The sequence below is a fragment of the Pholcus phalangioides genome, unplaced genomic scaffold, assembly GCF_987345545.1.
Source record: "Pholcus phalangioides strain wild (caught in Gottingen) unplaced genomic scaffold, Ppha-v1.0 ptg000015l_1, whole genome shotgun sequence".
Classification (NCBI taxonomy): Eukaryota; Metazoa; Arthropoda; class Arachnida; order Araneae; family Pholcidae; genus Pholcus; species Pholcus phalangioides.
Genome location: NW_028301608.1, coordinates 96315073 through 96328981, shown reverse-complemented (window position 1 = coordinate 96328981; position 13909 = coordinate 96315073). Strand labels below are relative to the sequence as shown.

At 37.7% G+C, this 13909-nt stretch overlaps 1 protein-coding gene across 1 annotated transcript in view; it reads right to left on the bottom strand.

Moving 5' to 3' along the window:
• The window catches only part of Nup214 (nuclear pore complex protein Nup214), an 82883-nt gene extending 69873 nt beyond the window's left edge, over positions 1–13010 (bottom strand). Inside the window, exons 1-3 of the mRNA XM_089244839.1 lie at positions 12950–13010; positions 9598–9659; positions 4619–4748 (exon numbers count right to left, since the gene is read on the bottom strand). Coding sequence (XP_089100965.1) covers positions 4619–4748; positions 9598–9633 — 166 coding nt within the window. The 5' untranslated portion in view covers positions 9634–9659; positions 12950–13010. The remainder of the gene's footprint in view (positions 1–4618; positions 4749–9597; positions 9660–12949) is intronic.
• Between the last annotated feature and the right edge of the window lie 899 nt (positions 13011–13909).

Genomic DNA, 13909 nt, shown 5'->3' with positions numbered 1-13909 from the left:
CTGTTTATTTGAGGATATTCCTTTTAACTGATAAAAAGAATTATCACCTATTGCTATTAGTTCTTCGACCCCAATATGTCTTGGTAGAAAAACATCATAAAATGCTTGCACATATTTATGACAGACATTTTCTGTGGCATTTATATCATGTATTCTTTAACCAACGAACTGAAACTATAAGGCTCGGAATGTTTTTTTAATATGTAGTGGCTCCTCATTGTAATTTTTTCTAGATATATTCTTGACACTGAATAAGAAGGTTATTAAGTTTATTTTACTTAGGAAAAACGATCAAAGAAGATCCAAAATAATTTTGGATCTTGTTGAGACATTGCAGGCACCCTAGTTCCCTCAGGGGCACATGCGGTCTGCAAGTTTGAATGATGAAGCTAGTACGAATTCCTCTGGAATTTCTAATGTGAATTGATACATGCCAGAATGCGTGTTCTGAGTAGTATGTGTAGCCCCTAACATATTTGCTTGTGTTGCCATATATTTCCCATATTTTAAATTAAAGATGGTAAATACTTGAATTATCATGTTATGTAAGTATCATGTTGAACGTCTGCCGGCTCTGTGGAGACACTTTTTCACATGGTTCTTCCAACATTTCCAGGACATAATGACCCCCTACCTTCACATGTTGGTATATACAGGGCTCAGCACGGATCATGGCCTCAAAACTAGTGAAAATAGTGACCAAAATGTTTAAAAAAAGAGACCAAATAGTGGCCAAAATAAATTTAGACAGAGACCAAATGGACATTGAATTTTGATTATTACCAAATTAAATGAATTGAAATTGAATTTAGTTTTTACTAAACTTCGTATTTCAATGGAACTCATTGAAATTACTTTTTTTACACAATAGTGTGAAATAAATCAAACTCAAACACATTCTGCTAACCAAAAAAGTTTTGAATAGCTTATCAAATTTATCAACAACTATGTGTGAGAGAGTAACATTACATCCTTTTTAAGTAACAGTAGCAATACCTTTCCCCCATGTTGCTTTCCACAACCCATCTTAAAATCAATTTAAGCAGGAAAAACTTCAAAAACAGGAAAAAATTTTCACCTTCAAAGAAGGAAAAAAAAAAGAAATAACACAAGATTTGATGAGAGAATTTGTCCCATCTACATTCCAGTGGATTTTTCATTCATGTTATGCTATGAATGACAGTATACAAAATGTACTCAAACTTTTTTTAACTAGTACAAATTTTATTTACATACCTAGGTTTGTATAATACATTCCAACAAATTTTAAGAAATTTACTATAATGATTTTAAAAAAAAACCTATAAAATTACATTTTTACAATATTATTTTAAATTATTAAATTAAAATATTACTTAAATTACTGAATTATATAAATTATGAAATTACTGAATTAAATAAATTATTAAATTAAATAAAGTATTTAAATTATTAAATTAACTAAATTATTTTAATTATTTATTAACTAGATTTTAATTATTAAATTAACTAAATTATTTTAATTCTTATACGTTGAGGGAGGGCAATCCAACCCCCCCCCCCCCAGCGTCAATGGCAGAGCCTACTGATGCATACATGATGTATATCAATTGTCATCTGCTGCACCCCTAAGACCTTCAAGTCTATCTCCACCTATGGCTGGACTGGGAAGGGTGGGACACCAAAATAATATTGCCCTTTGTGAGGGAGAAAATAAACCAGTTTTGAAATTGTTTGGTTTGAGAGAAAAATTTGTAAATATGTATTTTTCTTTTTTTTTTGCACACAACATACACCCCTGCAAAAAAAACATTTACTCCTTTACCCAGAAACAGTATAATTTTGGTCCCTCCACCCATAATTTTTAACAGAAAAAGACTCCGCGGCCTTCCCCGGTAAATTCCCCATGAACCTTGTAAGCACCAACGTGACGGTTTTTTTCCGCGCCAATCAATCGCCGTTTTGCGGCGGTCAATTCAAGACGGCTGGCAAAGGGCACATAAAATTACAAAAAAATATATAATTTATAATATGAATCAACCTAATATGCGAAAATCGATAGAAATATATCGGGAAATATGGAAAATTAGGATAAAATGAACACAAAAATCGAACCAACAACCAGTGCCATTTCAAGGCATGGGCCCGTCCGGGGGGCCTCAAGTGAAGAGGGGCATGGGCGGAGATACAGGGGGGGGGGGCATTGCCCCCCAGTGTCACAGGTGGAGTCGACTGATCTAATGTATATATGAGCTGACATCATCATCATCGTTCCCCCCCCCCAGCAATAATGACCTTGCCCCCCCCCCAGACTTCCAAGTCAATCTCCGCCTATGAAGAGGGATCTCACAAAAATGAGATCTGGTTGAAATTTTCGAGAATGTTTGGTAGGGCCTCCCAAAAATCAATTGGCCCGGGGGCCCATGATACTCTTAAGACGGCCCTGTCAATGACATACAGGTTTATAAATGTGGTTGATACAGAGTTTATGGATGCTGCTGTCAGGGTTACTACTCGCCAAGTTAGCTCCGACTCCTCCCGTAATTTTCAACGAACAAAAACAGTGAATTTGCCGCCCCCACCCGAGGCTCCCGATTCACCATGGCCGTAATACGATATTTTTTTCTGGAGGGGAAACATAATTTTACTGCCCCTTGACTGTGAAATTCGATAATTTTGCAAATAAATTTAATTGCCTTTTCTTAAATATACCATTCCATCAAAAATGCCGTTCGAGGCATTGCCCCCCCCCCCCCAGTTTTGGATCTGATCAAGGTATGTAGCAACCCGGCCGCAAGTATGAACGAAAATTTACTACTTCACCAAACGCCAACTCTGGCCATATCGATATAGTGCAATTTACCGCCATTAGTGAGATGGGTTGGAAGTGAAGGTGCTGTCTATCAGTGGTCGCCTCGAGTTCGTTAAGGAAAATACCTTATCCATATCCTCCTCCCTTGGGTTCGAACCCGGGACCCTGACAACGACCTTCACAATGGTAGACGAGCATCTTACCACCATGCCACTCGGGCACAACGAAAATTTACTATCGCCCGGGGCGGTATCCATTTTTGTTTTTTTAAATGGAAAAACAGTAAACTCGGCACCCTGGCACCCTTCCTCGTTCAACACCCGTGGAACCAGACCCTGCTCTCTCCTATTGCGGTCATACCAGCGACTCGAGACAAAAACGTTTTAATAACTTTCGAGGTCTAAAAAGGGGATTGTTTTACACAACACCGATATTAAGTCAACAATCGGTATCGTGAAGATGCTCTAAATTAAGTTACGGCCAGAAGCGGATAAAGGTCGGTTGTTGACAGCCCCGGGCATAAAAAAAAAAATTAATATTAGGCCCCTTAAATTAGGAAAAAAGTGTAAAGTAGGGGTCAGAGGCGTGCCCACCGTTAAATCTGCCTCTATTTACGGCTCGCATGCACGTTAACTGAGTTTCTATCAGCCTGATGACCAATTTTCATCTGATTTAGAAACCTTTGTGTTAAACTAAATGTTGAATTGCAGGATTCTGTGATCTTTCATAAACAGTTCTCCTTTCGATCAAATTTGGGGTTACGGTTTCTTGCTGAGATTTAAATCCAGTTAGAAAAATAGTACGGATTTTATTTCTAGATAGATCGCGATTTTCAGTCGGATGATTTTTTTTATTTTAAGTAAATTCAAAATACTTGCGAGCTTCTTTAACCTTGGCCACCTACAAGCGTATTAACAATACGCTTAATACAAATTAATAGTATGCATCTTTAACACACGTGCTTTGGTATTCTCCCGCTGCGCGTAAGTTAGTTTCTGCATGGGCTCTCTTAAATCGTCATTTCAAATATTAAAAAAAATTAACAAAAGTAACGATAGAACAAACAACAAATGTAACTTGCTCGATGCTCTAAGAAAGGAATTTGGCCCTTAGGACTAAAACTTTTTAAAACAAATAAGGGATCAATTTTAAAATAAGATGAAAATGAAAAAACGAGTGAGCACGTGTGGGGAAATAAGAAAGAATGGCAGTAGAGGGGGCAAAAAAATTCTTAGTTGTAAGTACGCCTTTTACGCTATTTTTTTCCGAAGGCTTTTAGATAAAATGAGGACTCTTTAATCAAGGAACTTTCTTTCCAAGCGCCTTGAAATCAAGTTATGCTGCCGTCACACGGTATGCTCCCGGGAAGATTAAGACGCCTTCATGTGTAGGGGTTCTACCGGAAGGGAGCTAACGATCGTAGTTCAATGAAGGGAGAGAGAAAATTAGCGACCTTGACCCTTAAAGTTCTTCCTTGAAGAAAAGAAAAACACTGACAGCATAAAAGCGCGCGAGACCGAGGTTTTTTGCTAAATAAAAGTGGAAAAAGTGACCTGGGCCTGAAAATACGTAATAAAAGTGACTAGTTTATAAAAAAGTGACTTTTAGTGAAAAAAGTGACCCATGCCGAGCCCTGTATATATGGCGATATGAATTCAAAAAAAATTGTATTCCCCCTCAGACTCTAATTTAGCAGTCACACACAGAAAATGTTTTGATGCTGATACCAATTGTTTATTTGCCATGTAGACCAGACACCTGGGATTTCTCAATCAATGCTCTACTAGGCCTATACATTTTTGCAAAAACAACTTGAAAATCACCTACCTTCATTTGTTCCAACGAAGAGTAATCCAAAGCGACTAGATGCTGCAATCAAATTTATTGCTTGTGTCAGTTGAGAACCATCTTCTTCATTGAACAGATGAAACTTCCGAAGCTGCACAAACCTGAAATCCTAGAATACGAGAAGTAACAATCATAATTCTCAGAAGAGGAAACAAAGTTACATCATAAAATTTATGAGATTCACATCTTCAATAACAATGTCAATCGAAAGGAAAGGTGCACAGATGTTTTGCAAGAATGTTGTCTCCAAAAATATGTTTTCCATCAATTTTTCCCAGAATGAATGCTAAAATTGATCAATAAGGAAAATAAAATACAGTACAACCTTGTTGAGTCCCCACCCCAATAAGTCGTCACTCCGGTTAAGCAGTTGTTTTTCTTTGGTCTCTTCCAGCCCTCATAGATAACAATGTTCATAAGCTCGTGTTTACTTGTCACAATGGAAAAGTTTGAGAAAGCAATCCACATTTTCATGACTCTCTTTAAACAGCTTGATAACAGCATTCCCATATGTTCAAAAGTGACTATGAAAGCCTTATGTACCAAAATGGAACAGCTAAAATAACGAAAGTTATGCTGAGGAAGTTAATTTGCTGACTTAAAAGTTTTTAAAATGTTAGGGTCTGTTTTAGCTGAACCTGATTTCTACGTGGGTCCCACTAATTTTGGGTTTCAAATTCAAACAAAATATCTTGGTTTAAAAAAGAATTTTTCTTTCTCAAGTTGAGGCCTTTTAATAAAGGTGAAAATTAACGGTTGCCACTCCCCAGGTGGCAACAAGACATTTGAGAGTGGAGACTGAGATTTTTGCAGTAGTCACCACCAGTAAGTTCCTTCATTTGTACCAATTGTGGTATCATGGCCCAAACCCTCTGGGTAACCAGCTTGTACCCCCTATGGAGGGAGAGAGCAGGGTTATGATCATGTTTGTTGTCGTTGTAGCAATTGCAGTTTCTTTGACCACTTCACTTACAGACATTAGAAATAGAAGGGGAGAAAAAGATCAGTGCAGTAGGTTTCCCTCACGTGTTCTTTTTCTCTTTTATATAGCAGAGATATATTATATGGGGAAGAAAAATTGCTATACAGGAACGACAATTGCAACAAATCGGCACTTCGTTTAAATCATTTATCATAACTTATAGATAATGTGATGATGACTCATCAAGGTTATACTGTATTTTTTTCCCACTTGGTCATGTCATCCTATGTACAGTCAAACCTAGTGTTATGTGAAAATATAACTTGGAAGAATAATTCCACTCCTCTCCAAAAGGTTAAGGGGTGTTTTTATAAAAAGAGGGGCACTTTTTTCTTTATTTCATGAGAAATAAATCTATTTTGAAAAAAATTGCCTAAAATTTGAAGGAGTAGTTTCACTCCTCAGCAAAATTTGGAGAAGTAAAATAGAATTTTGATGCATGAATCACATCTAGACATGTACAGTTGGCAAACACTGGTTAAAACTCAATACAGTAATACTTCAGCTAACAGAAATGCTTTTTTCTGGAATCACATTTATTAGCCAAAATGTTCGTAAGCCGAAATGTAATTTTCCACTGGTTTCTATGGGAAATTTTTGATCCGTTCCAGGTTCCGCCCAAAATAAAAAAAGATACGTTTTAAAAACAGCAAGGGAAAAAAAGAATGCTGCAAAAAAAAAAAAAAAGACAAAAACTGATTGAAGAATAGAATGAACTTCAAAATTGGATAAATGGGAATCTACAGGAACATGAAAGGCCCCAAGGAGAATATGCTGAAATGTGTAACATGCGTCGCAGAACAATCTGGAAGAATTTTAAGAAAAGTGTAAAAAACGATATTATGGGAATTTTTACCGCAGAACACTTTCAGTCAGCTGAGGGATCGTTGCAGAACAATGCAAAGCATTCTGCTTTGGGGATGAAAGATACTGAAGATCTTTTAATTTTACAGCAATGTACCCAACCAAATAAACTAAAGTTAGCAGTGACCCAACCTAGTAGTGACCCCATCCATTTGTGATTTGGTCATCACATTTCGGTGTCTGGTACATGTAGATGGAAAAGATAATGTCTAGACTGTTAAGTTTGATGCTAAAGATCCTTGCACTGAAAAAAAATATGCTCATAAAACAAGCTTTTTTATGCATTCCCTATTAGCTGAAACCTTTATTTTGTATGAAATGGTTCAAAATTTTTAGAAACAGAAAGAAAGGTAGGCTACATGTGGGAAAGAATTCTGAAATGGACACGAGTTACACTCAAGCGAGAGTAATTTTGATGATGATTGGTGCGAAAATTCTGCTCATGATGCAGCTATTTTATGTTAGCAGGTACATCCACATCAGCAAAAATGTCTGTTAACCAAATCCACATTCATTAGCCAAGGCAGAAAAATCATGGAAAAAAAAGCTCGCTAAAAAATTTGTAATTCAGGACATTCGTTAGCCGAGGTATCACTGTAGAGCAGGCTCTTTCTTCCCACCTTTAAACTGACCAAAAATTAATTTTTTTTTAATATTTTCAAAAAAATTTAAATATCAAAAGAAAATCGTTTTTATACGCTTTATGAATCAATTTTTATAAATTTAAACGTTTTTTGAAGGTTGATGACCCAAAATTTCTCTGGAGAAGAAAATCTGTCCCCCCCCCCCACACACACAAAGTCAATGCTGCATATATGCATGTTCTGCCATTGTTATTTTTTGCCACTATAGTCATCCTCAAAAAGTGTGTAAATAGAATATCACTCGCATCCTATTCTTATATTATATGAGACATAGAAATAGAGAAAAAAAATGTCAACAATATGTTTTCAGTGCGTTTCTCATAGAACCATTGTTTATCCCCCAGAACTAAAAGAGAGATTTTAAAATTAATTTTTAAACGAGAGATTTTAAATTAAATATGGGTGATCCATGGTATCGAAAGGTCTGAAATTTTTACAAAACTCCTTACAAACTAAAATGTTGCAAACCTGTTTCATGAGTGTCTCATCATTCTAGACCAGAAATGTGTTTTACTCTTAATTAGAAGTGCACAACCTTTTCAATCCCAGGCCAGATATGTAGTATTTCTGCAGCTCAAGGTCCAGAAGCATTGAATAGATAGGCTGTGGCCATATGTCCCGTATTTAACAAGTCCTTGGCAACTTTACTCTTGCCTTTGATAATTTTTTGCTGTTATTGGCAACTTTACTTTCTTTTGACATTTTTTCGCCCCAGTTGGGAAACCTCACTTGAATTTGACAATGGTTTGGTGATAATTGACGCTATCCTGTATAGAACTTGATTTCTCATATTTTTACGAAATAAATATGATCAGCCTAGTTACTTATTGCATTGTATGTGTCCAGTATTGATACATTCCTACCAGAAAAACTTTTGTGGGCTGGATGGAACCTTTTGGTGGATCAGAGGTTGTTCAACCCCCTGCTTTAAATGAACGCCAAAACCGCTGCTACCGAACTTATCTACACTGCTGGCCACCCAAATTGCAAAACCAAGAAAGACAAGAGATATCGCAACAATATTTATTTTGTAGATAACATGTTGACCAAGCATCAAATGATAAAATTTATAGACTTCTGTGAAGTGTGGTTCCTGCCAAAATCAGTAGTAAGAGTAGCCACCATTGTTGGAGATCACCGCTGCCACACACCTCTACATTGATTCAAAGATACTTTGGATGTGTTCTTGGGATACAGCAGACCAAGCAGCTTCCACGCGTTGCCAAAGTTGATCTGGTGTGGCAGCTGGGGATGTAATCTGGGTCAATCGTTGAGCAACCATGGACCACATGTTTTCTATCGGCGAAAGATCCGGAGAGCGAGCTGGCCAGGGAAGCAATTCAATCTGACGATTGACGAAGAACCTTTGGACAATGCGTGCCACGTGTGGTCGCACATTATCCTGTTGAAATATGGCTGTGGGCAAGCTCTGAAGGTAAGGAAGGACAACTGGCTCCAACACCTCGGAGATGTAGAGCTGGCTTTTTAAAGTACCGGCAATGCGTACTAGAGGAGTGCGAGAGTGATATCCAATACCGCCCCATACCATAATACCTGGTGCAGGACCAGTGTGGCGGTGCATAAAGCAGCTGTTCAGCATCCTCTCTCCACGGTGTCTCCAGACTCGAATCCGACCATCGTGGTGTTGCAGACAGAAGCGTGACTCGTCAGTAAAGACAATTTCATTCCATTGTGCCGTCCACATCCTTCTTTCATCGCACCATTGGCGGCGGAGACGTCGGTGGTTCTGCGCCAAGGGTAGACGAAGCAATGGACGTCTTGCGGACAGACCACTCTGCTGTAAACGGCGTTAAATGGTACGCGCAGACACTGGATGATGCGGTACAGACTGAATGTGCTGTGCTATGGTTCGTGATGTGGCTGAGCGATCCGTCACTGCCATACGCCTGTCATCACGTGAAGTGGTGCACTGAGGTGGATGCGATCGAACACGTCGGTCCGTCGTACCCTCCTGCATCCAAAGATCACATATCCGCAATACAGTTGTTCGGTTTAGCCCAACACGACTACCGATTTCCCTGAAAGATAATCCACAATCTCGGTAGGCCACTATCCTTCCTCTGTCGAACTCGGATACTTGATCAAAAGATGATCGCTGTTTTCTATGAGGCATAATTGATCGTTTTTTTGAAACCACCACAAGAAAAACACAATTGCCGTACTTCAAATCGTCGAAATCTCCAAGCCTTAAATAGTGCTTTGAAGTGGCGCCACAGGCACGCGTGATGTGAGTCTGCGCCGAAATTCTAATCATTTGCATATCTCACCTCCGCTAATGCATGTTGTAAATTTCATATTATTTGCATGCTTCCTTCAGGGTGTTGCATTTACGGTGGCCAGCAGCATAGTTGCAGAGATCTCTTCCAGCCTGGCTTCAAGACAGAGTCCAGTAACTAAACTCTGTAGACTAAAATTGCGAAAAATAACTAAAATTTAAGTTAACTTACATTCACTTCGATAGGATCTGGTGCATCCTCAGCCATTTTGTTTCCGAAAAAAGGTTGCAGATCTGCTAGATGAAACAAACATACATAATTAGTCATACGCAACACACTTTAAGCTACATAAAAAGTTCCTTTAGCAAAAAAAAGACAACCATTGTTGCCAGACAGTTTTTCGCCCGTCGGGACATTTGCCCTGCTCTGACGAAATTTTAAAGTAGCCTATCGTTCAAGTCAGGTCCCATTTGGTATAAATGCAAAATTGGACAATGATCCATCTAAAATTGTAGATTTGTATAGAGAACACACACACACACACACAGACAGAAAATCAATTTTATATATATCAGGGGTGGGAAGTGACTAAGTCCATTTCGGAGCAGCAAAATTCAGGACTTGGAGCAGCAAATTCGGGATTTGGAGCAGCAAATTCGGGATTTGGAGCAATTTTGGAGCAGCAAAATATGGGATTCGGAGCAGATATTTATAAATTGGAGCAGTGAAATTAACGAGAATATTTTCATTAACCCTCAACCCTTTTCAAAATAAAACTGCACTGTCTTTTGGTATCAAACATCTTTTCGTTAGCTTGATTTTTGTTTTTGGTGTTTTAGGCTTTTGACACCTTGTTTGAAAGAGCGGCTGTCATAAAATTTTTGGCACCCGTCTATTTAAGATGATTTTTACTTACTAAGGGCACTATTTGCTGCCTTGAACAGCAGCACTTCAAATGAGCTAAAAATTTTTATAAGTTTTTAATTTTTTATACTTGGAAAGAAATTGCTACAAAATGGGAGAGAATTTCGGAAGAATCAACTCAATGTTTGGCAATTCAGCACTCATTATCTGGCGAGATTGGCGATTTAACGCTCGTTATTCGGCAACATTGGCGCCACTCTGCAACACCGAAGTCCATTTCAGAGCAGCAAATTCAGGATTCTGAGCAGATATTTATAAATTGAAGCAGCAAAATTAACTTTAATATTTTTTGTAAATCCTCATCTCTTTTTAAAATAAAACTACATTGTCTTTTGTTATCGAGCATCTTTTCATATTGTTTTTGGTGTTTCAGGCTTTTGACACCTTGTTTGAAAGAGCAGCTGTCATAAAATTTTTCACACGTCTATTTAAGATGATTTTTGAGAGCACTATTTGCTGTTTAGAATAGCAGCACTTCAAATTCTGAACTAAAAATTTCCTATAAGTTTTCAATTTTTTTAAAAAATTGTTGTAAAATTTTTTCACGAAACATTGAGATTTGACGCAATGATGATCAACTACAGTAATTTCTGCTGCTTCTAGTGACAACTTTCTTTTTTTTTTTAAACGGAAACTGATTCACATTTGCACATTAAAGCTAAAAGACCATTGCAAACCATCTTCAGTTGCCCGATCACAGATACTATCAGGGTTTCCCAATGAAAAGCCAGATGAGGGGCAGATAGGTAAGTACAGTGGCATAAAACATGCTCTTCTCAGAAAGAATTGTTTCACGGCACACAGGAACAAAAATTTTTTGCTGTCCTTTCCAAAATTCTGGGCATACTGACACAAAATTCGCTGTTTGGCACAGAAAAATACGAAAATAAGCTATTGGAGCAGGATAGCACGAGATGTCAATTTTGGCGCAGAGTTCCCAACCCTGCACGTAGACTTTGCTCACACCCAAACAATAGTTTGCGCTAAAATGAGTTTTTACATTATACCCATTTACATGGGTTTTTACATTACATAGACTTAGTTGAAGGGTTGCAGAGAAGAGCTACGCGTGTCCTTATTGGCACACAGGGCTTGAGTTAGGAAGAGAGACTTCATTTTTTGAATATGTTTACATTGGATGAACGCAGGTGTCGAGGAGATATGATCGAAGTGTTCAAAATTTTCAATGGGATGGACCATGAACCTTTAGTACACCGCCAATCGACTGCTTTTACAAGGGGACACCAGTATCGATTGGTGAGGGACAATGCAAGGTTATGGTGTCGCAGGGAATTTTTCTCTAAAAGAGTTGTTAATAAATGGAATAGCTTACCTCCGTAGGTAGTAAATTGTAACACAATTGACACGTTCAAAAAGAAATACAATAGACATGTTGGGGTAAATCGAGAAGCTATCCATTCTTAGAATAAGAAAACCATAAGTATTCTTTATGGGCGTTGTATAATACAATACAATACAATACAATACAAATACAACGCCACAACAGGCAAATTGCCCAACGAGGTGGCTGACTTAAGAACATCATGGATCCCCGAGTCATTTTTTGGAGGCCCTACCTACTACTGCTACACCACACACACCCTCGGAACCCCCCAACGATTCGGTACATGCGGGAATGTGCGTGTACGTGTAGTGAAACCTGACGTGAAGTTTTTTGTTTCTCTGTAATGCTTGTTATGTGTAGTGCTGCCATCTGCCACCAGTTTTTCTAACTATGAGTGAAGTGTTATGATTGAATGATTTATCGTTGTAGGACTGTTGCTCTCTGTGGTGAGACTTTTAACGGGGAGATCGGCTCGCATTTGCGCCTTGAAGTTGGGAACCACAGAAAACCAACTTCAGCCGACCACCACTGTGGTGTTCGAACCCGGATCCTCGCATCGCGAGTTCGTCACTATAACCACTCGACCACCACAGCGGCATAATATTTTATCATGTGTATATATTGTTTATAATTTGTGTTAATTGCATTTTTAATTGGGTTGCTGTATTTTTTAAATATATGACATCCATATTTTTATGGGCATCTTTTTATCAGCCACCTCATTGGACATTTTGCCTGTTGTGCCGTTGTATTTGTATTATATGGAAGATTTGTGGCGTTAAGTGAGGTAAGCATTTCAATGGGAGGGGGCGCTATAGCAGGGTTTGATCATACTTAGAAATTCGGCGGCCAAACTATTCTTGATTAGCAAAACTTTTTCAAGCCATATCCATAGCCCTAAAGTTGGAAACATTGAGGTGGGGAGGGCTCCAACCAAACATATTATAGGTATCATGGGATACTAGGCCATAAAATTCAAACCAATTCTTCTAACAATGTGAAGACCATTCGATTATAACCAATAACATCAAATAATGATTATAAACAAAGGTTATTTTGAAAGAAATTTGCATGACGCTTAAAGTAAATAAATAACAATGACAAAAAATAAATCAAAATTAAATTGCGGATATATTATTATTTTCCATGGCTGTGTTGATTCTTGAATTCAAACTCAACGTCAAAGATATAACATTAGTTAAGTAAAAAATTGAGTTTTAATTATTCAAACACGCATCGCTCTCCTCACTCGCATATAAATTCAGAAAAGTAAATAAACAAATCAAATAATTATAATTATTGTGTCATACGAACGTTGAGAATTCACAGCTTCAATGTTTATATCATGGATTGGATGCTTGGCTTGACTTGACTGAATCAGATCCCACATTAGAGTTGCCAGATCCTTAAAAAATGTCCAGTCAAAAATCATTTTCAAAAGTGAGGAAGAAGTAGCCCGAAAGATTGGAATTTAATATTGTCAGTTATGTACTAATGAATTTGAAAGCCAAGAACAGTTTTGCTGCTATCTATTTAGTAAATTAAGAACTCCATTGATGAATCACCAGCGGAAAAGAAATAGGACTCGTTCTGCTATCTATTATTCGAAAAGTAAACAGAAAAATAGCCCAGTAGTATTGTTTTTAAATTATAGATGGCAGCCAATTATGAATTTTTTCCATGATAAGTCAAAGCCGTCCGGATATTTATGTCAACAAACATGGCGGCCCGCTTTTGAATTCTCAGCCATGCCCAAATGGAATGTTTTGACGATATTGCTGATACAGGCTATTACCGATGTAACAAATTCTCCCTAACGAAAGCTGGATGAAGAAGAAAAAAAATGCGCCAATGGTTGTCCAACTAACCCACCCAAATAAAACGTAATCTATAAACAACATATATTACCGATGTAAATATGATAAGTTCTGACCCGGGGTTTACCGGAAAGATGTACGGCTCTGTACTACATGATTTCATAGTATCAAAAAAACATTTCTTCGATAAAGAGTTATTCACCGCCATCTAGTTTTTAAGGATGACACTAAATGCAAGTTTTATTTTCTCTTTCATAAATATCAGATGACAGCAGCCTGTTGCATAATCGGTTTTATTATTCTGATGGCGTTTTACTGTCTGGCGATAGATGGCACCAAACGTCCTTACTACGTTACTCACGTTCAAAAAATGAGTGGAAAGAAACTATTGGTGTAGAGCCCCCAAAATGTAATGTCCTCAAATTTGAACAGCAAAAATTTCAAGGGAAAATAAATA